The following is a 25,192-nucleotide window of genomic DNA, read 5'->3' as shown; positions in this document are numbered from 1 at the left end:
AAGGAAAAGATGTGTGCACCAGTTTGCCCTCCATTCGACTAGAAGATGTCCACGTCCCTTCAGCTCAACTTCTCATAAATGGCATACTTGATTGCAACAAATACCCACCGTATGATCACTTGACAAACGAGGCCAATAACATAATGCCGACGTACCACCCCAACAAAACAATTTAGCATTACAAGAACGTTCTCCCAGAAGTTCTGGACTCCAACCGATTAATAGCCACAAATGCATAATACTGTCAACATCAATTCACACCGTCTTCTACAGTAATATTCTGCACAAATTAAGCTAAACGGAAACAAGCTAAACAAGAATTTATGTTGAAATTATACAAGGAAGCAAGTCGACATTTTTTTTACAAGGTAGCAGAGCTACTCGCTGTAGATTTACAGAAAACTAGTTCCAATGGCAATCACGACGAATATGTGAGAACCAAAGAACTAGTTCGCAGCAACAGCAGCTGGTATTTGAGATTTCAACAGTAACATCTAATGGCGAGCACACGCCAAAATCTTAATCCTCCAGCTCAACAATCTGCGCCCTTCTCTCGGCAGCTTTCTTCCTGACAAATATTCCCCATCTCATAGCAGCCTTTATCTTGAGCCACCCGACAACGGCTTTGCCCGATGGACGGCTGGGCTCACCTTCAGAGTCTGGGTTTGGGAATGGAGATGGAATGTCAGGGAAGGAAAATGTTTCGTCTGGCAAACCAGTAGAAGCTCCGCCCATATTGAAGATCCTGAGCAGCTGCTGCATGTCGTCACCCTCGAGCAGTTGGTGGCTTTTCATGCGAATGTCTTCAGTGAAATCATCAGCATACTGACCATCACGGTTGTGATGCCAATTATCGTAGCCGACGTTTGCTGGCTGAATTGGTTGACGTTGAGAAATTGTGTGATGCAACTGGCCGAGTTCCAGACCCATGCCATCACTTGCTGTTCCCTGATTAGACCCCATCAACATGGTAGGCGGCAAAAATGAAAAGGCATCGTCATATGGCACAGGCACATTAGCAGATGAACTCTGAAGCTGAACAGACTGTGTTGCTGTCTGGTTGCCATCATAACCTATAGAACCATTTGTGCCTGAAATGAATGAAACAAAACATATGGTTTTGAGAAACTGCTATTCCAGAGTGACATCATGAAATATTTCATACATCTCATACACCCTTTGCTTTATTTGTATGTATATATTTATATCCAAAATCAATGTTTCAGTTTTTCCAACGCATCAAGTCATTTTCCTACTTCAGAAATAAAATGGCAAAAATACTTAGAATTCTGTATCTAAGCACTTGTGTGCTTACCTGTTGTAGATGGTCCTGGCATACTCGTTGAAGAAATGCACTGTACATATGCAGCAGGAGCACGAGCCTCAGCTTGATTAGTTAATGCAGCCTTTTTCTTCGGTTTAGGGTTCAAGAGAGCTTTGCCATCATATTCAATAACATACATCCAATTATCATATGCTTTCTTCACCAGCCCATCAGCAAAATGCTGTCGCAAACAATAACATTCTAATCAGTCAAGATTTTATGTTAAAAAAAACACTTCTGCTGATTAGAGCAGAGAAAGCCGAACTCGCTCCTTGAAAAAATGAAAAATAAACAAGTGCCCCAGATTACTTAAACACACCTAAGCATAGTGTAGCACATCTCAGAAATTACTGCAGTTAATAGGAAGGCCAGAACAACTATTATACATTGGAGAAACTGGCTATACCTAAGGGTTTAACGTACCTAATGAGCATTCAGTGCGTTAAAAACATATAACTGTACCAGAAATTTAATACGTAGTGGTTAATACACATTATCCATGGCCATCATTCTTGAATATAAAGGGTGTGTGGACGGAATCAAGACCAATGTGATATAAGATGAAGTCAGACCTCAACATATTACTCCCTCAATCGCTGTTTCTTGGGCGTCTTTTCCCAGATCTAGGGCCCTGGAGGTTTTTCTCCTCCTTTCTCTTGATAATACTCCCGCTTACGTGACGTTCCTGTTCCCCTACCATAGTAAAAGCGCTAATAATCCCTCAAGTTCCAAAATCTAAACGTCCCGACCATATACTGGAAAAAAAATCTCTGGGACATCTCCTTTCATGTAGCCTGTTCAATGGTAGGCGGACTATTGGTGAGCAGAGATCAGGGCGAGCAAAGGTATGCAGACTCTGCATGAGATGAACTTCTCAGACGAGTGTGAGAGCAAAATCGACCAACTCTCAACTAATCACGTCCATGCCCAGAGTCCTTAATATTGACGCCCAAACTAAAGCGCCCTAGAATTGGGAACAGAGAGCATACCAATTTCAAAACTCCAAAACAGGATAAATTTAATTGCATTATCTAGGACGGGTGCATGTTAAAATGAATGGGAACAACATTTAAGTTCAACAAAACATAACACTAGATATCAAATGCACCCAAACATATGCCCATAGCACAAACCTTTTGGCCATCATCAAGACTCTCAGACGAATAGAATTGCTCGCCAGAAATCAGCCCACAGAATGCATAGAGGTCGTTGAAAATAGCACCAGCAGTTCTGTTCTCATCAGAATAGTATATGTAATATTTTCCACTCAAGACACAGGTTTTTGCATGTTCAACGAGGGAATCCCACATCTTGTTGGACATGCCACTTCCGAGGATCTAAAACAACAGAACAGTATATAAAATAGAACTAAAACAACAAAAGATCAAAGGCCGTGGAAAAGAAACGAACTTACAGTACGCAGCTTCTGTGGATCCCGAACCACAAGCCTAAGAAAATCTTCAACAGTTAAAATTCCAGATTTATTCAGCCTCTTATGGAATGACCCATCTTTTCCTATTTTCTCTAACCTCCAGACCTCATCCTTCAATGCAGGTGGATAATGCTTCTTGTACACTAAAGAAGTGAAATTCAAATTGTTCAGACATATGTCAAGCAGAAGCACATGATTACCATTACAGAAAACTTACATTCTCCTCTATGGTCCTTAACCATAAAAGCTTCAGTTTTTGCCTCACGGATGCGAACACCCTCACAAAACCCTGAGGCAATTTTCAAACCAAGTCTGAATTTCCTACTCCTTATCCAGCTAGAGTTATCTGTGAACGTGAACTCCCCGATTGTGCCAACACCTTCTTTCAGTGTGACTTGTATATCGCCAGTTATAATAGGTCGTTTTCCCTCACGCTCCTTCACTATATGACTGTCAAATTCCTCCTCTGTCCAGCCTTCCTCGTCCTCATTGTTGAAATCACCTTCTAGAACAACAATATCAAGCTTGGCAGACGACTCCAGCCCAGATGATACAACACAGCCATTGCCGGTATCAAGCAAAACAACATGAATTGCAGCCCCCTGCTCCCCTTCAACTTTTCCTCCGGTAAAAAGGGGAAGGGACAATCTTGTCCTGAATTGGAGTTGCAGATTTCTTCCACCAGGCCCTTCAATTCGCTTTGGAGAAGACCTGCATTATTCCAATCAGTAGCAGATAATTAGTATCAAGGTGGCTCCCAAAGAAGGCCATTTCACCTTTTAGGCCTCAAAGTTTACATACTTTGCGAGGATATAGCATGATGCGTGAAGCCAAATTACATTGCACACCGCAAACATCAAGTTACTTGTAAGACCATCATGTGTTACTTGCACTATATTGATATATTTTACAATTCAGTAAGGAAAGGGTGTTATGTGTCATACTCCTTCCATTTCAAAATAATGTCCTCCTGGAGCTCCAAACATTTTTAGCCGCTTTAATTGCTTTTTTTTCCCGTCAACAACGTCATAGCAGATAGAGCTAGTTAACTCCTCCTGATGTTTGCACTTCCCAAATAATTCATCTTTAGATCGCATGTGTTAGGGCAGGAAAAAGAGGTACGCCTATGTCTAACCCTAGACGAACATCTATTTTGAAAGGAATGAAGTGCACAACTAGAAGGTATAAGGAAATACTAGGCTACGGTGATACTCCCTCCGTCCGGAAATACTTGTCAGAGAAATGGATAAAAATGGATGTATCTAAAACTAAAATACGTCTAGATACATCCATTTCCGAACGGAGGGAGTACATGAATTTTTCCTTAACACACTGACAAAGCTACATATACATTTGAAAACTTATGAAGTATTCAATAGTGTAGTTCCTCTAGTCTAGAATTGACACTGACCACATGGGATCTCCAACTAAAACATAATAAGCCACATAAAGTATCTTCGATTTCTATGCAAATCAACCATAAGAAAAGATCCCGCTTCCTTATTGCAGTCCTGAAGTCAGGTGTAACATGAGTCTATAGATTGAAACATAGAAAGAAATTATAAACGGAACGGAACCGATTGTGCCCCATTTACGCCAAGAGATGGACCTGTTGATGGGGGAGGAATGTATGTGGGTGTCAATAGGAGAGGTAAGCTATGGCTTGGCTGCTCGCATACTCCTATGTCAAGGTAGGGTTAGAGGTCATGCCTAGGTTGTTTGATGAGCTTTCTTTTCTAAAAAAAATGAGACCAACCCAAGGGCTAACCCTCATTGGCTTTTTTTTACAGGAGAAACTCCACGAGCAACCGCGTCAAAGCCGAGGCTCGAACTCAGGTGGGCTGGCAGCTACCCCAGCTGCCCAGCCAACGGGTCGACGCCACGTCCTCTGAGCTTTCTTTTCTGGCAGAGGGCTGCATAGCCATGTACAGTGTCCATAAATATTTCAAAAATAATCTGATACACCTTTGATACATACCACAGAAGGCATATCCGTGTCAGGTACGTATCACAACATGGAGAAAGCACCAAACAAACGGTTCAGTGCATCTTAAACGGAAAGTAACATATTGACGTTTTAACAAAGAAACTAATATATTTGCTTCATTGTTGGTTTGATGTCATACCTCCCAGTGATTGCAGCAGGACCAAGTTTTCCCAAGGCGCGCTCCACTTCTTCACTAACCTACAAGCAAAATACAAAATTACAACCAACACAAAGAAACACAAAATGACAATATACATTTTGCAACTCCATAAAGATATGTCATAACAGTATTCCTTTTTAATACTTGCTTTGTTCTTACCACTCTACGGAGAATTGGTTCCAATGATGAGCAAAGCCTCTGCAGACTATCCACCTTTAGTGCTTCAACAATAACACTGTACAAGCAGAATGAATAAGTACAAAAACCATGATTAAATGTTGTTCCAATTGAAAGGTAAACCCAACAAAAAATGTTCAGTAAAACCATTTAAGATAATACTTAGCTAATATTCAACAGGCCACAACTCAACATCATAATGTTACAGCACTTCACAGTCTTCTAGCATTTTGAAATAGAATTACGAGTACAGATACATGAAAGCGAAAGAGACACACTTGTTAATGAAAGATGGTAAAATAATACTTCTTAATTGTCCTACAATGATTTATGTAGTTTTGTAGCACATCTAAGTATCCAACACCGCATGTTCACACAGACCACAACCAAGAATGTGCCATGTGCCAAACACACTGGAAACGCTTTCATATGTTCATATGGTCACACTAAACAATGTCAAGCTTTGGCTATTAAAAAATAGGAAAATGGTATGGAGGTTATGCTTAGAGCATCTCCAGCCACGCCCCCAACAGGCCCTCCCCAGGCGTTTTTTCCGCGCCGGCGCCCAAAAATCGGTCAGTCGCGCCCACAGGAGCCCGTTTTTCGCCGGCTTGCGCCGAAATTGGCGTCGGCGGCCCTAGGCCGAACCCGGCGCGCTGGGGGGCACCGGGGCGAGCGGCTTTGGCGCGAAAGAGCCGCGGGCCCGCCGAGTCAGCGGCACGCGCCTCGTCTTCCCCAGAACGCCTCGGTTTCCCATGGGGAATCAATGGCAAGGCTGCCGCCGGTCAGCCTTGCCATTGATTCTTCACGGGTGGCGTGTCACGGGCGGGCGGGCGCGGCGACACCTCCCCTTCCGCCATGCGTACACACGGCGCGGGGCTATAAAACCAAAGGCTCCCCCTCGCCGCCAAGCTCTGCCTCCCTCCCGTCCGCCGCCGAGCTCCCCTTCCCTTTCCCTCTCGATGGCCGAACGCTTCCCTGGCGACGCCGCGGCGGCCAACGGCTTCGGCCGCCGCTCGCTCCGGGAGTGGGAGGCGTACCTCCTGTTCAAGGCCAACATCCCAGCACCGCCGGACATGCGCGCCGGGCCGACGGGGTGGAAGCTCAACAACGAGGGTGTCCCCATCCCCCCGGTGCCCGACGTCGAGGCGCGCCCCGGCATCTTCGCCGCCGAGGTCGACCGCATGCGTTCGTCCCTGACGGAGGAGCAGCGCTCCCTCCCCCAGTACGCCGCCGACAACCACGCGGCGTGGGCGGAGTACTTCCAGCGCCGGCAGGCGCAGCGGCTGGCGTCCACGAACGGGACGCCAGTGGTGGGCAGCGTCAAGAACAGCGACGAGCGTCGCGTCTGGTGGGGCGTCCCGGGCCGCACACTCCACGAGGTGCTGGCGTACCTCAAGGGCGGCAATGACCCGCCGCTGGCATACCCTGCCGCGGCGGTCGTCCCGCCCCCACGCCGGAGCGCCGGGCCATGGGTGCCCAGGAGGTTTGGCTCCTCCTCGTCTTCCTCCTCTTAGTCGTCCTCTCGCTCCTCCTCCCACTCTTCCGGCTCGCCGGCGTTGTTAGGCGTCAAGGCCGAGCCGGCCGCGGAGACGCCGCTCGGTCGACGCACCCGCAGTGTCGGCACCGTCATCAACGAGGGCGGCAGGCGCGCCCCCTCCTCGGCTCCTCCGCGCTACGTCAAACCAAAGACGGAGCCGGGGCTCGCCGTCGTCAAGACGGAGCCCGGGCTCACCGGCGGCGTCAAGGAGGAGGAGCTCGACGACGCGGTGGCCCTCAAATGGGCGCGCGATGACTGGGCACACATGGAGCTGGAGCGCCAGCGCCTCGCCTACAAGCGCTTCGGAGCTCGGCGCCGTGGCCGGGACGAGGGAGGCGTCGTCGTCCGACGACAGCGACAACGGCGTGCCGCCGCCACCGGTCCGCCATGGAGACGCCGGGCAGGGGTCCAGCAGGGGCGGCCGCGCCATCAAGAAGGAGAAGGCCGCCGCCGCCGACGAGGACGGCGGCGACGTCGGCGACTTCGCCGAGCTCAGCGACTTCTTCGCCCCGTAGTTGGTTTTTTTTAAATAGCTTATGTAATAACGCCGAACATGTCGAATATTATGTCAAGTTTGCCGATTTTAGCGCCGGCTCGCCCCCAGGGGGCGCGTAAAATCGCCGCTTGGGGGGCCAACGGCTGGAGATGCTCTTATAAACATGACGCCCAGAGATAGCGCTTTAGAGATAGTTCTTGCCATTAACTAGGGAGATTCTTGTCAGTTGGCCAGTTGGGGTATTTTGTAAACGAACAAGTTCAATGAGATAGCAAATAAGACAATTTTAACATGGCCAGAGTGCTAATTTATGTATTTGCTTAACTTATGTGCATGAGGTTAAAATATATAACAAAAGAATAGAGTGAATGACAAGCCTGGAGTTAAATTTGATTTTGTCTGTATGTGTGCTGGATGATGCACACCACTTTTCTTACTCCCTCCTTCCATCTATATAGGGCCTAATGCGTTTTTCAAGACCGTCTTTGACTATTGACAAAATTAATAGTACATGACATGCATAATATGAAAATTATATCATTGAAAGCTCCTTTCACATACGAATTTGATGATGTGTTTTGTGTAAGTTGCATGTCATATATTATTGCTCTAACATTTGGTCAAAGTTAGCCTCGAAAAACGCATTAGGCCCTATATAGATGGAAGGAGGGAGTATATTGTTTTCCATGGTAAGCATAGGCGTCCATGAGTGTACATCCTTCTATAACAAGGTCACGAGCGTGCTCCTGAAACTACTTATAACGGATCTTGTCCTTTCTCTCAACAGTTAACTGCCAAGTTAGCAAGTTACCAAGAATTCAGCACTTCCCAGCAAGTCACACCAATCCCAGCTCAAATTCTTCCTAGTACTGCGTGGTGATCCCAAAAGGCACTTCAAAACGCCCATGGTTATCAAAACCATAACTGAAATTCCAAAGCTATGGCTAGACGCAGCAACTAGAAGACCAATCATCACCCCGCTAATAACAACCTGACCACCGCTTGTCCATGAAAAAACAAACATGTCTTCAGATTTTCAGCTAGACGGCCCAAGTCGCAAGCAACAAATCTGGACACAAATTCCCAAATCCCAATCATAGAGTGCCGTAAGCCGGCGCTAAATCACGAAGGCTTTTGAACGATCCAGCATACGGACCCAAGCAACTCCACTGGCTAGCACTCGCGCGGCTGAACCGGCACGACTATAAGGAAATCACATCACGCACTTAAAAGGGGTGCTAAAACTGAACGAATTCCTGACCTGGCAAGAGCCGGGGGCCGCGACCGCTTGGCCTCAGGGCGGCCGTCGCCGGCGGCGGCGGCCTCCAGCCCGCGCTTCTCGTTCATCGCCGGCAGCGAACCCTAGCCGGCACCCGCGTCCAGATTTCGCGCGACCGCCGCCGCCGCCCTCACCGATTCGGCGCGCCGGAGGAGTCGATCGGCCGCGGTCGGCTGGGCCGGGCGCTGGATTCGGGGCCGGGCGGATGGGATCGCGGCGATGAGGTCGGGGAGGTGAGGGGAGAGAAGGCAACGGCGCGTCGGCGTCGGCGGGGGGGCGGATGGGTCAGAGATCCTTTTGGCGAGACAGATAGAGATTGTACCCATCCACTGACGAAAAGCGCGCGGGGCCCACGGCGGCAGTGTGACGTCGCCGCCCGGCGGGTGACGTGTCCGCGGGCCCAGGCGTGGTGGCCTAAATATATTCTATCCGAAAGCCCAGCACGACACGCCGTGGCTGGCAAGTGGTGGCGCGGTGCGGGGTCGGTCGGCGCGATCTTTTTGCTGGGGCAGGGTTAGGATAATGATTAGCACACGTGGAACGACTGTAGTGGGCCCAGATCCCGACCCAACTTGTGATCAGGCCTGGACGACCCCGCCCAACCAAAGCCACGCGACCCACGAGAGGCCCACGAGGAAGTGATAGCTGCTCCTCGTCCCCGGCTCCGGCTGCTCCCCATCGCCGCCGCCGGCGTCATGTCCTGCGGTGGCGTCTTCCTCGGCGTCGACGTCGGCACCGGCAGCGCTCGTGCAGGTTTGCTGCCTTCGAAACCACTCCTGTCACTATTCTTTTTAGTTCCTACTACTAGTAGTAACCTCAGCATTTCCATATTAAGGCGAGATTTGGCAGTCTACTACTCCCTCCGTTCTCAAATATTTTTCTTTCTAGAGATTTCAACAAGTGACTACATACGGAGCAAAATGAGTGAATCTACATTCTAAAATATGTCTACATACATCTGTATATTATAGTCCATTTGAAATGTCTAGAAAAACAAATATTTGGGAACGGAGGGAGTAGATATGATAATAATTAGTACCACTTTTGTACCCAAGTGTCACGTCCTAGAGACGGCAGGATTTCGCCGGCGACTAGCGCAGGTCGGAGGAGGGGAAGGAGGAGAGATCTGGGCTGAGGTTGGGAGGTAGGAGAAGCAACAAAGAGGATAAGAACAAAATGAGAGGTTCAGAGCTTTTTCATTTCATCGATACCGATTACAATGGATGACCGTTGCTTATAAAGGCGCACGGCTCGTTTACAACCCAACTCTGGCCCAACGGCCCACAGTGCCATGCTGGCCCAACTCTACCATTTGAATTACCCGCCAGTGCTTTACGTGTCCTTCTTTGCCTGTTTATGTCTTCCCGCTCTGTTGACGCTCATCGTCAGTGCGCTAGTACTGACAGTACCCGCCCCAGGAGAACCAGCCTGTCCCCATGCTGGTGCGTTGGGGTAACGCGCGCAGCACCTCGTAATCTTCCCATGTAGCTGCCGATGCTGGAACTGATGTCCATTTCACCAGAACTTGCTGATGTGCTGCATTGCCCTTCTTAACCAGTCTGCGCTCCATGATTTCTTCAGGCATCAGCCCCGGTTCAGATAGATCCAGCGGTTCCGGCAGGGTAGTGAATACCGGAGTGTGATCAGGGATGTGTTCCTTTAGTTGGGAGACATGGAATACTGGATGAACCAGACTGCCACGAGGAAGTTCCAGACGATATGCAGCATTGCCCACCTTAGCCAGAATCTTGAATGGTCCAAAGAACTTCATTGCAAGCTTAGGGCATGGCCGATTGACCACTGATGATTGTGTGTACGGTTGCAGTCTGAGATATACCATCTCTCCTTCAGAGAACTGGCGATCAGTTCGTTTTCTGTCTGCATACTGTTTGTACTTGCACTGTGCTTTGGCCAGATGTTCCTTCAGTGTTGCAGTATGTTGAGTGTGCGTTGAGAGCCATTCCTGTACATCTGGATGCAAGGACTTGGCCTGCCCTTGTAACTGGCCCACGTTGGCCTCATGGCCGTACAGTGCTTTGTAAGGAGTACAACCGAGCGAGGAGTGATACGTTGTGTTGTACCAGAACTCCGCTTGCGGTAACCAAGCAGCCCACTTGTGCGGCGAATCATGCACAGCACAGCGCAGATACATTTCCAAGCATTGGTTTACCCGCTCGGTTTGCCCATCCGTCTGCGGATGATATGTTGTGCTCATCTGCAGCTCGGTGCCCCAAATTCTGAATAACTCTTTCCAGAAAGAACTCGTGAATATCTTGTCACGATCAGACACAATAGACAATGGCAGACCGTGTAGCTTGACAATCGTGTTGAGGAAAACCTTAGCCACTGAGGCTGCTGTAAAAGGATGTTTCAGGGGCAGGAAGTGGCTTACTTTGGTGAAACGATCGACCACGACCAGTATGGCATTATATCCTTCTGATTTAGGCAAACCCTCAATAAAGTCCATGCTGATTGCCTGCCAAGGACCATCTGGAATTGGCAGAGGTTGCAGTAGACCTGGTACTCTACAGAGCTCATGCTTAGCTTGCTGACAGATGCTGCACTGTTTAACAAAGTTCTCCACATCCTTCTTTAATCCAGTCCAACTGAACAGCTGCTTGACTTTGTGGTATGTGGGCAACATGCCAGAGTGTCCCCCAACAGGAGTTGAGTGGAAAGCTTGAATCAGTTTGGTTTGGAGTCCAGAATTGGCTCCCACCCAGATTTTTTCCTCATGTTTGATCAGGCCATCCTGGAGTTGAAATCCAGGACAAGCATTTGCATCTATTGCCATTTTCTGCAGCATGGTCTGAGCAAAGGGATCCACTGTATAAGAGTTTAGGATTTCCTGTATCCATAGGGGTTTACTGGTAGAAACAGCTTGTACAGGGAACAAGTGTGCCACTCTGGACAAGGCATCTGCAGCAATATTCTCTACCCCTTTCTTATACTGGATGGAAAACTGGAGTCCAACTAATTTTGTCATGGCTTTCCTCTGCAAGTCAGAAGTCAAATTTTGATCTCCAAGGTGACACAAGCTCTGATGATCAGTTTTGATCACAAATGGGGCTCTGGACAAATATGATCTCCATCTATCAATAGCCATCATAATGGCCATAAATTCTTTTTCATAAATGGAAATCTTCTGACTATTTGTCCCCAAGGCCTTACTGTAATATGCAATTGGATGTCCCTCTTGTGTGAGCACTGCTCCAATTCCAGTGTTGCAAGCATCTGTTTCAACTGTGAAAGATTTGTTGAAATCTGGTAGGGCCAGAACAGGAGTAGTTGCCATGACCTGCTTCAAGAGTTGAAATGCAGTCTGAGCAGTTTCAGTCCATTGGAATGCTTGTTTCTTTAACAGGACAGTAAGAGGTTTAGCTAACAGACCATAGTTTTTGACAAACTTCCTAAGTACCCAGTTAGCCCCAAAAATCCTCTCAACTCAGTAACATTAGTTGGAGTGGGCCAGTCCACCATAGCAGCTGTCTTGGCAGGATCAGTGGTGACTCCTGCATCAGTAATAATGTGGCCCAGATACTCCATTGACTGCTGAGCAAAGGCACATTTGCTTTCCTTAACAAACAAGTTGTTCTCCTTGAGTATATCAAATACTTCTTGCAAATGTTGCAAGTGTTCTTCCAAAGTCCCACTGAATACCAGTATATCATCCATGAATATGTGCACAAACTTTCTGTTGGAACCTTTGAAAATGAAGTTCATGAAACATTGGAAAGTAGCTGGAGCAGTACACAATCCAAAGGGCATCACCTTAAACTGATATTGTCCATTATGTGTCTTGAATGCTGTCTTAAACTCATCTGCTTCTGCCATCCTTATTTGGTGGTAACCTGATCTAAGATCCAGCTTGGAAAACCACTTAGCACCTCCTAATTCATCCAACAGTTCATCAATCACTGGCATTGGAAATTTGCTTTTAATAGTGAGGGAGTTGAGTTTCCTATAATCCACACAAAACCTCCAAGTACCATCTTTTTTCTTGACCAATAGTACAGGTGAAGCAAAAGGGCTCAGGCTGGGTGTGATCAGTCCAGACTGCAACATTTCTGATACCTGTTTCTCTATTTCATCTTTCTGCAGAGGAGAGTACCTATAAGGTCTGCAATTAACAGGCACAGCATCAGGCACCAAGTGTATCTCATGGTCAAACTCCCTGTGGGGAGGCAAGTTTTTTGGATCTATAAATGCAGCTTTATTTGCTTGTAGCAGTCTGTGCACTTCCTCTGGCACTTCAGTCACTGGAGCCACACAAATGTGATGCAAGACAGCAGTTGCCCAGATGTCATTTCCCTTGTCCCACTTCCTCAGTTGTTCCATAGAAACTTCCTGAATCTGATCTTGTTTAACAGGTAACACTCCCTGCAACTTGATTTCTTTTCCTTGGTAGTCAAACTTGATCCATTTATCTGCCCAATGACACTGCATAACTCCCCATTTCTCTAGCCAATCCATCCCCAGAATAATGTCATACCCTCCCAATTCCAGCACATGCATGGGAGTAGAGAAATTATGGCCCTGAATCCACCAGTTCAGTTTGGGCACAAACTCTGTACAATCTACTTTGTCTCCATTTGCCACCTTCACATGCAAAGGGGTTGCTAGTTTCTCTGCAGTAACTGGTACTCTGCTCAGCAAGGCTTTATCTACAAAGGTGTGAGTGCTGCCCGAGTCGATCAGTATCAGGACTAGTTGATTACCAACAAGCGCTCTGAGTTGTATGGTTTTAGGATGAGCTGCACCAGACAAAGCTGTAACTGAGATGTGAGCACATTCAGGTTGATGGTCGTCCACCAGAGCATCTAACACTGCATCAGAGATGATCTCATGAGGGTCTACCAGTTCTGCTGCTTTTAACTGAGCTGCAGGCGCAGGTGCTTTGTTACAGGTGTGTCCAGGGACGTATTTCTCACCACAGCTATAACACAAACCATTCGCACGCCTGTACTCTTTGAGCTGCTTGGCCTTCCACAGTTCACCCGGAGCAAAATTGTGTTTGCTGTCGGATTTGGTAGCAGTGTTCTTCTGAAAACTGGACTTATATGACTTTTGCTGATTTAAGAGCCCTTCCTGCACTGTAGCATACATGGATGCTGTTTGCACATTAGCAGGAAGCTGGAGTTCCACCACACTTCGCAATTCCTCTTTCAGTCCCATTACAAACCTGGTCACCAGAAATGTGTCACTTATGGCTGGCTCATATAACCTGATGTTGTACACCAGCTGCTGAAATTGCACTTTATATTCTTCCACTGAACCCTGTTGTTTGAGCATCATTAACGACTTCAGTCGCTCTCTGTGTATGTTCACATCAAACTCTTGCAAAACAGCAGCACGGAACTGTTCCCAAGTATGAAATGCGCTGTTCTGTTTGAATGCCTGATACCAGTGAGCCGCGTTGTCTGACAGATACAGAGAAGCAGAAGTAACTTTGAAATTGTCAGGTATGCGATACAGCTGGAAAAATGCTTCACACTTGTCTAACCAAATCCTCACATCTGTACCGTCAAAGCGTGGGAAATCCATCTTAGGCATCCAAGCGCGTTTGCCGGTGGACTCATCTCCCCCCACTGCAACACCGTGGCCCGCAGGCGGTAACTGAATAGGAACTGGGGGAAAACGCGGTGGCGCACGGTACTGACCTGGTGGATTAGCACCCAGTATGCCATCAGAAACCTCCGATGCAGTCGGTGACGAGCTTCCACTCCCTTGCGCACAATTCTGCTTGCCCAGCTGCGCCGCGTGCGCCTGCTCCTGCTGCACCTTCCCCAGTGTGTCACAGGACAAATTGACCTTCATTTGTACCTGATCCAGCCGGGTCGCCTGCTCCGATAGCTTGGCGTCCAGGGCTTCCAGCTTCTCGCAGATGCCGTCGACCGCAGTTAGTTTTGCCTGGGCCGCGCGGATCTCCGCCAGCTCCTGCAGCATCCGCGTCTGAAACGCCTCCATCTCGTCCGCGAGATAGCGTGTCTGCGGGTTGGGCTTGAACACCGCCGTGGTGACGAATTCCCCCAAATCAACCCACCTCGGGTCAGGATTTACGCAGATCAAACCCTAAGGTGATCCGCTACCGTCGCGTCGGAATTTGCCGGGTACGAATTGGGGGAAAAAAATTGGCGGCGCGAGCGGAAGCGGTGGCTCTGATACCAGATTGTCACGTCCTAGAGACGGCAGGATTTCGCCGGCGACTGGCGCAGGTCGGAGGAGGGGAAGGAGGCGAGATCTGGGCTGAGGTTGGGAGGTAGGAGAAGCAACAAAGAGGATAAGAACAGAATGAGAGGTTCAGAGCTTTTTCATTTCATCGATACCGATTACAATGGATGACCGTTGCTTATAAAGGCGCACGGCTCGTTTACAACCCAACTCTGGCCCAACGGCCCACAGTGCCATGCTGGCCCAACTCTACCATTTGAATTACCCGCCAGTGCTTTACGTGTCCTTCTTTGCCTGTTTACGTCTTCCCGCTCTGTTGACGCTCATCGTCAGTGCGCTAGTACTGACACCAAGTAACCATTGCTAGAGAAAATTGGAGTAGCTCAAGGAAGACTGTCTTGCAGGAGTCCACTTTGGTGATGAACTAAATGCTAGCTTCATGACAGGAAGTATGTTTTTTTCAACAGAAAAAATGCAAGGAAATATGTTTGGTATTCGGTAACTCTCACTAGCTCACATACTGTGATGGTGGGTAATATGGGATCGTGTTTACAGACTTCCTTGCCACTGAACATATCATACAAACTTGAAATCTGAGTTGTTGTTTTTTCTCATTTTGAACTGAACTTGAAAGCGGGAGTTCATCTTATTGGGTTAGTGTTGTAAATTGTTCGTTGTCTGTTGATGCAGGACTCTTTGATGACAAGGGTAAGTTGCTCGGGTCAGCGAGCAGCCCTATACAGATATGGAAAGAGAGAGATTGTGTAGAGGTTGGCAACTTCTACGGTGACCCATTCATTGTACTGCATGATCAGTATGGGAATTAAATACCGTCTTTGGTAATTCTTGGTTGCTTTTACCAACAGCAATCGTCAACGGATATCTGGCATGCAGTGTGTGCTGCTGTAAAATCTGCGTGCTCGTTGGCAAATGTTGCTCCCGAGGATGTTGTCGGCCTTGGCTTCACCGCTACCTGCTCCCTTGGTTTGCCCTGATCTCCACATTAGCCGCGTGCCTTCTGTGGTTTGAATGGAGAATTTTGTGTTTGAGGTGAGTAGAGCTCTACCGACTTGATAACAGAGGATGGTGCTTGCAGTTGCTGTGGGTGCTGATGGTTCCCCTGTCTCGGTTTCTTGGAATGGTGATTCAAGAAGGGACATCATCGTGTGGATGGACCATAGGGCTCTCGACCAGGCTGAACGAATTAATTCTCACAGTTCACCGGTATTGCAATTTTATGGCGGGAGTGTCTCCTCAGAAATGCAAGCTCCAAAGGTAACTCTTTTTTTCTCCATGCATATGATTCTCCTACTTCCTGATTCATTTTTTGTAAATACCTCTAATGATGTTGTTGGACATCTGAACCATTGTGTTGGTTGCCATGTTGTCAGTTGTCACTTTACAATCCTAAAAGTTTTGCTTGAAAATCTCAGAATGTCAGAATTCCAGCATTTCAAAAACTGAACAACACAATGTTCCTAAAAAGATGTTTTGCTTACAGAATACTGATAAACAGTTTTGAATTGTTTTGTAATGCGAAGGGGGTTAGACAAGGTTTGTTTTGTATTTTACAGTTACCTCCATTGATGGTATCCTATTTTGACTTTACCTTTTACAGCTTTTATGGGTAAAGGAAAATCTGCAAAAACCTTGGTCTATGGTATATAGGTGGATGGACCTCGGCAACTGGTTAACATATAGGTGAGTTTCAACGCACAAGTTCTCTAAGCCTGCAATAATCTATGAGTTGAATTTCTAACAAGTTTTGCTTCCACTGTTTTTTTTTTGTTTGCTAGGGCAACTGGTGATGAAACCCGCAGCTTATCACACATGGAACAGTGGAGGGAATCAAATCCACGTGGTATGGAACCATATGGAACGGATGAAGTCTTTTGGGCAGAAATAGGTTTGGGAGACCTTTATGAAGGGAGCCAGGCAAAAATAGGTTGAATGCTTATCCATTTCTCTTTTTTGTACTAAAGGTGATGTATCATTTGTAGTTCTTAATTTTCTAATACACCACCCTATGCAACCCAAATAGGACACTCCGTTGTGTTTCCTGGTCATCCTCTAGGTTCTGGTTTGACACCTACTTCTGCAAAGGCAAGCAAATCAGTTTTGCTCTTGATTTAAACTGACATTGTTTAAGCTGCATTAATGCTAAGTGTTTTCATGAGTGAACAAAGGTACAATCGATTACCTAAGTGCTTTCTTTGTAGTTCTTATGTTAGAAACAAGAGAATAAATGTCTGTGCTGTTAATTTCCATTATTTGACTTTTTAATGTCGCTTACCTCCAAATTTCAGGAGTTAGGCTTGCTTACTGGGACTCCTGTTGGAACTTCGCTTATTGATGCTTATGCGGGGGGGTCTTGGAGTCATGGAAAGTGTGCCAGATGTAGAATTGAAAGCTGACAGTAAGTGTCGGTTCCCCTATGTTTTTCTAAGAAACTACCATTCCTTCTAAAGCTTCACGTTTATTTATGTGAAACATTTGTTCCTGAGAAAAATGTAAAAGCTCGTTCCTCGATGCATTGATAGAGAAAATTAATATGTACAAGCCTAAGATAGGAACACCATGCACAAGATTATGTGGAGCATTTTGTTTGCAGTGTTTGATGAAGAAGCAATATGCCATCGCATGGTCTTGGTTTGCGGAACATCTACATGCCACATGGTTGTTTCAAAGAATAAGCTATTTATCCCTGGTGTCTGGGGACCATTTTTGTCTGGTATAGTTGTCTTCATATATTTTACTTCCTTATGTTCCTTGCCAGAATCTCTGTTAATTTATCTCTGTGGTTGGTTCTCCGCAATCTTATCTTGACTATGTTAAGTTAATGCTTTTATTTCTTGAAATTTTAATGCTTATCTTTCCATTCCACATTCAGCGATGATACCTGAGTTTTGGCTCACGGAGTGTGGCCAAAGTGCAACTGGTGCTTTACTTGATTACATTGTTCAAAACCATGCTGCGGCTCCCCTTCTGGTTAATCAAGCTGCTTCTCAAAGTAAGTTTCATGTTTGCTGATGCAGATTATCTTTGATGCTGTACCATATGAAGGTCTGTAATATTCTTCTCAAATTATCCAGGTATGTCCATTTATGAGTTGATGAACAAGATATTGCTTTCGATGGCACATGAACAAAATATGCCTTTTCTTTCTGCCTTGAGTCAGGACACCCATGTCCTTCCAGATTTTCATGGAAATCGGTAAGAGTTAAGCATTCGGTGCTTAACCAGGAATGTTGGCTATCTAGATCTTTTTTCTTTACAGTTTATGTGACACCAAAAATGGTACGTCGGTTTTAATTAGAAGATACAACCGTGAGCACACGCCACGGAGGCCATGTCTCAAATGCAGGTGGGCTGGGCAATTGTATTTCTAGCCAACTACTGTATGACACAAAGATCTCAGAACAGTTCAACCAGGCTTTGTTTCCTGTCATGAATCTCAACCAGCCGTTATGTAAAATTAATATGCCGTTGACATATACATCATCTTTTTCACTCTGGGTGGTTAAAATTGAATGCATTATGCCAACTTTTATGCCATGCAATTATAAGTATTTATGTCATCTTCTTTTTTAGAAAACAGGTTATTAGTATTTCTCTTTTCGTGCCATTCTAATTAGATATACTCAACTAACAATGCGGCAACAGGTTTTATCACTCGGGCAGCTAGCAATCTCATTTCAAGACTAAATCATACTCCCTCCCTCCCATAATATAAGATCGTTTTGCAAGCTGTTTCAACTTGCAAAACAATTTTATATTACGGGACGGAGGAAGTACCAGAATTTTATCACTTATCAGGCTATCACTTGCGCGCAAATTATTATTTCTCCCTCAGTGTTTTGGTGAATGTTTATTTGCCACCAGTGACACACTTCCAACATGGTTGACTTGAATGAAAAATTATTGTTATGGTTAGGTCCCCTGTGGCTGATCCAAAATCGAAAGGGGTGATTTGTGGCTTGACACTTGATACAAGTGAAAAACATTTGGCGCTTCTGTACCTAGCAACAATTCAAGGCATTGCTTATGGTACTCGTCATATTGTGGAGCATTGTAATGCTCACGCGCACAAGGTATTTATTTGATATCAATGATCTGAAAAAGTAACTTGGTATAGAATCGGTGCTAGAATATATATATTTTCCTTCATGTATAATAGATCGACACCCTTCTTGCGTGTGGCGGACTTTCAAAGAACTCCTTGTATATCCAAGAACATGCAGATATCACAGGCAAGTCTCCTCTTCCTGCAGCCAGCTCCCTCCTTTTCCTCCTCTCCATGCTCTTTGAAATTTTACTTGTTCTTTACAGGTTGTCCAATAATACTGCCTAGAGAAAACGAGAATGTGCTTCTGGGTGCTGCTATTCTGGGTGCTGTTGCTGCAAAGAAGTTCGCTGGTGTTCATGGCGCAATGAAAGCACTGAATGCAGCGGGGAAGGTATATTCTTTTTCTTGAACATGCATCAAAATGCAGGCTAGTTTGTACTCCCTCCGTCCCATAATATAAGATGTTCTTAGAACCAATATACTGACATATTGGCTGTAATAACATCTTATATTATGGGACGAAGGGGGTCCTAGAAAGAGCATGTCCAAATGACAAAGCTATGCGAACAGAACAAAAACCAGCAGACAAAAAAGGTAAAAGAGAAAGTAGAAGAAAAGGACTTGGTAATTTTGAGAATTCTCGACTTGAAGCTCTTGATTTTGGCTAAGAAATCCACTCAAATTTGTTGAATTTTTTTATTGTCTTGGATCACGTAGGCAGAACAAGGTATGCAACACAATTACCTTGAATTCTAGTGAAGTGATACAGTTGAGACAGCATGGCATCTTTACATTAAGTGAATCTTTAGAAACAAATATGTATTGCACACAGTATGAGTACTAGGAGATTCGGCCGCGTGGTTTGGAAGCTTCTAAAGCATACACGGCGCTCAACAAAGGCACGGGGACATAATCTGACTTGTTGGCGATGCGCAGGCCCACGCCATCTCCTCCACCATCGTTGTTATCTTCTTGGTCTCTTCTCACTGACGTTGCTCCTTGGTGTTGAGAAACATTACCGGGCCTGGCCAGACTTTGTCGGGCTTGGATTCAAGCTTGTTGACCTGGAGGAGTGGCACTTTGGTAGTACCAGCCCCAGATTAAGATTAATAAGATTACTATTGTCGAATATGCTTCTTCTGAGCCGGCGGCACCACTCGGCCCTGGCCACGGCCCGCTGCCGCCTCGTGCGGGTGCACCTCACAGGGATGTAGTCGCTGCGGACGCATTGTGCCGCCTCCAGCTCACTCCCCTCGATCATCAGGTGCTTGGAAAAATAAAAAATCTGACTTAAAACTGGACCGTGGGTTGATGTATAGATATATATTGCTAGTTTTGTGTACATGTCCGAGTCGGCCTGGCGAAATCGGATGGAATTCTCTTGTTTTATTACATGATTTATCTGATGAATCACAAAAATTCTCTTTGCAGGTTGTGCGCCCGTCTTCGGATCCTAGGGTGAAGAAATACCATGACGCCAAGTATCAGATATTTAGGTCCCTGTATGAGCAACAGCTCTCCCATCGCTCAACCATGGCGCAGGCATTGCACTAGAAGGGCTATGTGACCAATGAGGTGGCCAATGAGCTGGAGGCTGCATCCTTGGTACTCAAAACCATGTATGTGTGGAAAGACATCATAGCCCCTTTGTGGGTTTTGGTGGTAACAACAAATTATTAGTGGACTAACATCTTAGCCCCTTTGTGGGTTTTGGAAGGTTGTCTAGCTTAAATAAACAAAAATGGCCACGTCGTTACCATCAAGTATGGAACAATCCACTCATGTCGTTATATATATTCAGATAAAGTGACATGTTCTCGCTTTGAAGTACTACCTATAAACAGGTCTATGAAGCTCCGCGAAACCTAATTGATACGGGGATATTTTAGTTTCTCATGATTCCTGCTGCTTTTTAACTGTATGAAACAAAATCAAGAACTAATACCAGGTACTTTTAATCTGCTATACAGATGTTCATCATTATTAATTATTCAGAACTACTGCAGGGAATAGAAGATATGGAGAACAACATATGAGTAACCAAATAGATGGTCACATCTGCCAAACATGACATATGTCACACGTTTTTGGCAATTATCAGAACAGATTGTTGAATGCATCCAACCAAAACATGCAGTGTGTTCATCTGAAGGATGACAACACTTTATTGCACATAATGCTTCAGGTTCATCTGTTTTTTACTTACAGAGACGGTCAGCTATAAATCCAATATGACAAAACAAATAAAGACCACATAGGCCTTATTACTTTGCTGAGGATTAGTATTCGTCCATTCATAGAGATAGCACCAAAACAAATATATCCAATAATATGCTTCCTCATTATGCTATTTACAGTTCACTATTATGATATCACAGATGCTATGGTGATCCGCTTCTCTAGGCTGCAAACGTATCGGCAACTGTTCTAAAAGAAAGGGGTCATGTAGAAATTGTGATGCCCAAATAACATGGGCAGGGTTAGTAAAGGCTCATAGGGCACATCAGGAAATTGTATTTGTTTATGTTTCTATAAACAGATCAATATGCAACAGCATGTCATAGATTGCAGTTATGTTAACTGTATCACAGTAGTTTTAGCTCAGTCTAGTCCTGCGTATATATCGATTAAAAAATTGTTTGTTTGTCTGGTTGAGGACCATGCCTTTATATGCACCACTAATGATTGGCCTAAATACATACGTGGTTGAAGTTCCAGAAACTTTTACATGTTCGATAATTGCAGACATTCATGGAGAAAAGAGGGGTTTGAATCCATCAACCAGGAAATATGAACCAAACACATCTTGTAGACAATCATTGTACTTGTTCCTCTCCAATCAGCAACCAATAACCAGCTGCAAAATAGATTATTTTTTCATATTACTGAGTCATTGGACATCATCATAAGTCCTTGTATTTGAGTGCACATCATCCTTCATCGATGCCTACAATGCCGCGTGATGCTTCCATCTGATGGACCATCTGTTCTACAAAAACATAAATGATTTATGAGGCAGTACATACAAATTACATATATGAAAAAGTTTGTACGTGTATTTATTTTAGACCAAACAATAAAACTGTATACTATATCCTGTATCTTTGACATGTCTTGATGTAAATTTTTCTGTAGTCCTTATGCGACAAAGACAATCTATTTCAAGGAAAGATTAATGGGTCTTTCTTGTCTAGTTCGAGCAAAGACGTGAGTTATTCTATTTTTGGCAACAAGCTTTGAGCTACTCGTATATACACAACAAATTAACACTGAAAATTTTTCTACTCTGCTTAAAACAAATACCATTCTGCACAGGAATAAGTGATATACTCAAAACCTGAATTGCAGTATTGTCCTAACAGCAATCTTAAAGACACTTAATGCCTTATCAAAGACACTTAATGCCTTATCGAGTCCGGTAAACTTAGAAGGGTAACGCTGCAACAAGTAGTATGTGCAAGATATGGCGTCTTGGTATTGCTCCATCACAACTGGAGATCGCCGGCAACCACATCCATCAAGCCCGGCAACCACATCCAGTGATTTAAGAGATTTCACAATGAAAACGAATAAGAGAAATATCCACAATTTCCACTGGACAAAATATACTTAACAATAAGGATAAGAGTACATTATCCTCCTTGACGGTACCATCTGATTGAAAAGGTTCAACGGTGACAATTAATCCATGCATAATACAACAGTTCCTGTCCGCTGCAGCTTGCAGACCAAGAGTATTATTTCTTCTAAAAAAGACTTCCCCTAAACTCGGGAAGTGGATCCGGACGAGCGAGGGCATCCCCTCTTTGATTTTGTAGCCAAGCGATGACTTCTCCTCCAATGTCCACTCCTGGCGCATGTGCTTGCACCTTTGACACACTGGACTCTTGTATAGCTTTATGTCCTCCAGATTCACTGCTGCTTGCATGATGCTCCTGGCATAGCTCACGAGTTTGTCTTCTGCTTGAAACCTCCCATAGATACTGAGCCCAGCAAGGTTGTGGTGCTTGAAATCAGATGCAGATGGTTCCCACTCCAGTCCCTTGTCCTTCTCCTCGCTAAATGCGCCATTCTTCCTCTGCTCCCCTGTTACCACTAAACATAAATGATCCCGCACCTGCGCTCAATCAGGTCAAGAAAATATTAATTCCTAACTGTTAAAAAAAAGTTTGAACTTCGAAAATGAGACAATGAAGAAGAGAATTGGTGCAAGAGTTCACCACGATGCGTAGTTCCTTAAGGTTGGGTGCACCTTCGAGTAGGAACATTGTCCAAGTCAGATCGCATTCTTCAGGAATGTTAAGCAAATTCACAATCCTAAGTTTGTGGAACACAGGTAACAATTGCCTTCGACCTTCCGGTTTGACCCAAATCTGCAGAAGAGGGATAATCCAGACTTATGTTAACCACAAGTAATGATTACAACATGCCAGCCAAACATACACACATCACTGACAACATTGAGGGCCTTTTGACTAACCTTTTCGCTTCTGAAGTTCAAATGCAGGTTGCTTATGGCAGTCTTACCAAGCAACTCACTTAACTTGAACATCTTGTGCCAAGAGAGAGCAGTATTAATGATGCTCACAGTCTGGAGCAGTGGAACATAGCCAAGACAGAAGGGATCATCTTTTGATCTAAAAATACTAAATTTCACTATTGTGAGCTTTGGTGCCCAGATGAACCCTCTTAAAGCAGCCGCTGGCAATCACTAGTTCACTGAGTTGCAGGTGCTCCACTTCCAGCAAAGACTGAATACCCATGTCACAATTGTGGAGGAAGAGGAACTCCAGTTGCTTGCATATACTAAAAATTTTGGGGAACGCTGATTCTCCTAACCTCAAATTCTCTAGAGTGAGGCGTGCAAGACAACCAAATGTGTTTGGACATGAATCAAAGAATGACATGAACTGCCTCCCATTTGTGAGCAGCTCATCCTTGGTACAATTTCTACGCACCTTCGTCAAGATTGTGAAGTCAACTGAAGCAACCTTTTGTGTTGCTATGCTGTTGGCAACAGTCTGGCCAATGAAAATGGACTCATCTCCCAAGTAGAATTGCATGCACAACAGCTGAATGGTGTATAGACTTCCAGCCCTCCTTTCCAGTATGCTCCGGGTTGCATCCAGAATGGTGGTGTTGGACCGAACTATATCATCTTTGGTTAACTTGCTCATTGTATGCTTGGACTCAAAAGAACCCGCCCTTATAATGACTTTTGAGAGTCTAGCTGGGACGTCCTTCCAACGTCTGGAGAGGATGGTGGTTCGTGACGCGTCAGCAATATCAAGTCGCTCGACAATGTTGAGCAAAAGGTCATCAGGCAACTTGCTGAGCCTATCATCTTCATTGCCCTCCTACATTTCATACGGAAAGGAACCAGAGTTGATTTCTTATTAGCCTCATCACAGATGCAATTTTGATATTTCCCACAAACAAAGATAAAAAGTTTATACTTTCCCATGGACGATGCAAGTTTTAGTGTATAATTTTTTTTACTACCATAAAGAAAGATGCAATTTTGATTATACAAAATTCATACTCCCTTCCGTCCCAAAATAGAAAGACACAAATCTAAGACAAGTTTTTTGGGACGGAGGTAATAATTACCCATAAAAGATGCAATTTTGATATGCAATTTTTGTACTTACCCACAGGAAAAAACAATTTTAATCACACAGATTCTATAATGTCCACAAGAAAGACACAATTTTGAACACGACTTCTGATTATGGTTCCTACTTATTTTCATTCCTAGTAATTTTTTTCGCGGGTGATGTTGCAAGAGAGTCTAGCGAAAGGAAGAGGGTCAGGAGGAGAAACTCACCGCCATGAAGATGAGGACTTGCCGAGGGCCGAGACGGATGGTCGCCGGGGTCGCCAAATGTCCGCCGGGAGTTGCTGATCTCCACTAAAAACAAGTGGCTTCCCGCGGTGCCCGCCCGGGCAGATATACGGCGGCTTGGACCCCGCCTCCGGTGGCAACTAGGAGAATGAAATCGAGAGAGGACCTGTTTCTGATTGTAGTGCTTCGATTGCGGATTGCGACTAAAGAGGGTGGCCGCTTTGATCGGGGACTGCGATTCCGAGAGGAGCCGCTCGATTGCGGATCGCAGCTCGACAAGGAGCTGTTGCGTCGATTCGGGATGGGAGCTCAAGCACCGCTCGATCCTCGTATGAGGACCTCGACGGCGATGGCGACGGCGCAAGGAGGAGCTTTTTTTTTTTTTTTGAGAAGGCGCAAGGAGGAGCTGGATACACGGCAGGCGGCGGGGGAACCGCGCCCTCCAACGGGCCGACCCGAACACGCAAATTTGTTGGGGACGAAAAATTGACCCGTGCAGGTTCCGGAGGTCTGAAAAAAAAACAATCGGTGAAGCAGGATATTTCAGCTTTTATCGACGGATTCCGCTGCCGCGCAGCAGAATCTGAACCAAAGGGCGAATCCAGCAGAATCTGATTCCAAAAATCCGTTGTCAAAATCTAAACTAAAAGCGGAAGCAGCTCAGGACGTGCTTTTCAAAATCTGATTTCGCTGCGGGCCAAAATCTGAAAAAGCC

At 45.5% G+C, this 25,192-nt stretch overlaps 1 protein-coding gene and 2 pseudogenes across 1 annotated transcript; 1 reads left to right on the top strand and 2 right to left on the bottom strand.

The window, feature by feature from the left end:
* Positions 1-310: 310 nt before the first annotated feature.
* On the bottom strand, positions 311-8,683 carry LOC125517178 (calmodulin-binding protein 60 B-like). Its single transcript, XM_048682363.1, has 8 exons — positions 8,378-8,683; positions 5,063-5,138; positions 4,883-4,941; positions 2,974-3,467; positions 2,739-2,899; positions 2,458-2,661; positions 1,316-1,505; positions 311-1,091 (listed from the first exon to the last, which is right to left on the bottom strand). The coding sequence occupies exons 1-8, from the start codon at positions 8,461-8,463 to the stop codon at positions 520-522; spliced, it is 1,842 nt and encodes a 613-aa protein (XP_048538320.1). The 5' UTR covers positions 8,464-8,683; the 3' UTR covers positions 311-519.
* Positions 8,684-8,856: 173 nt separating this feature from the next.
* On the top strand, positions 8,857-20,526 carry LOC125517179 (annotated as a pseudogene).
* Positions 20,527-22,172: 1,646 nt separating this feature from the next.
* LOC125517177 lies at positions 22,173-24,939 on the bottom strand (annotated as a pseudogene).
* Between the last annotated feature and the right edge of the window lie 253 nt (positions 24,940-25,192).

This window comes from Triticum urartu, chromosome 6, assembly GCF_003073215.2.
Source record: "Triticum urartu cultivar G1812 chromosome 6, Tu2.1, whole genome shotgun sequence".
NCBI classification, from domain to species: domain Eukaryota; kingdom Viridiplantae; phylum Streptophyta; class Magnoliopsida; order Poales; family Poaceae; genus Triticum; species Triticum urartu.
The sequence above is the reverse complement of the archived record's forward strand: the minus strand, read 5'-3'. Positions and strand labels throughout refer to the sequence as shown.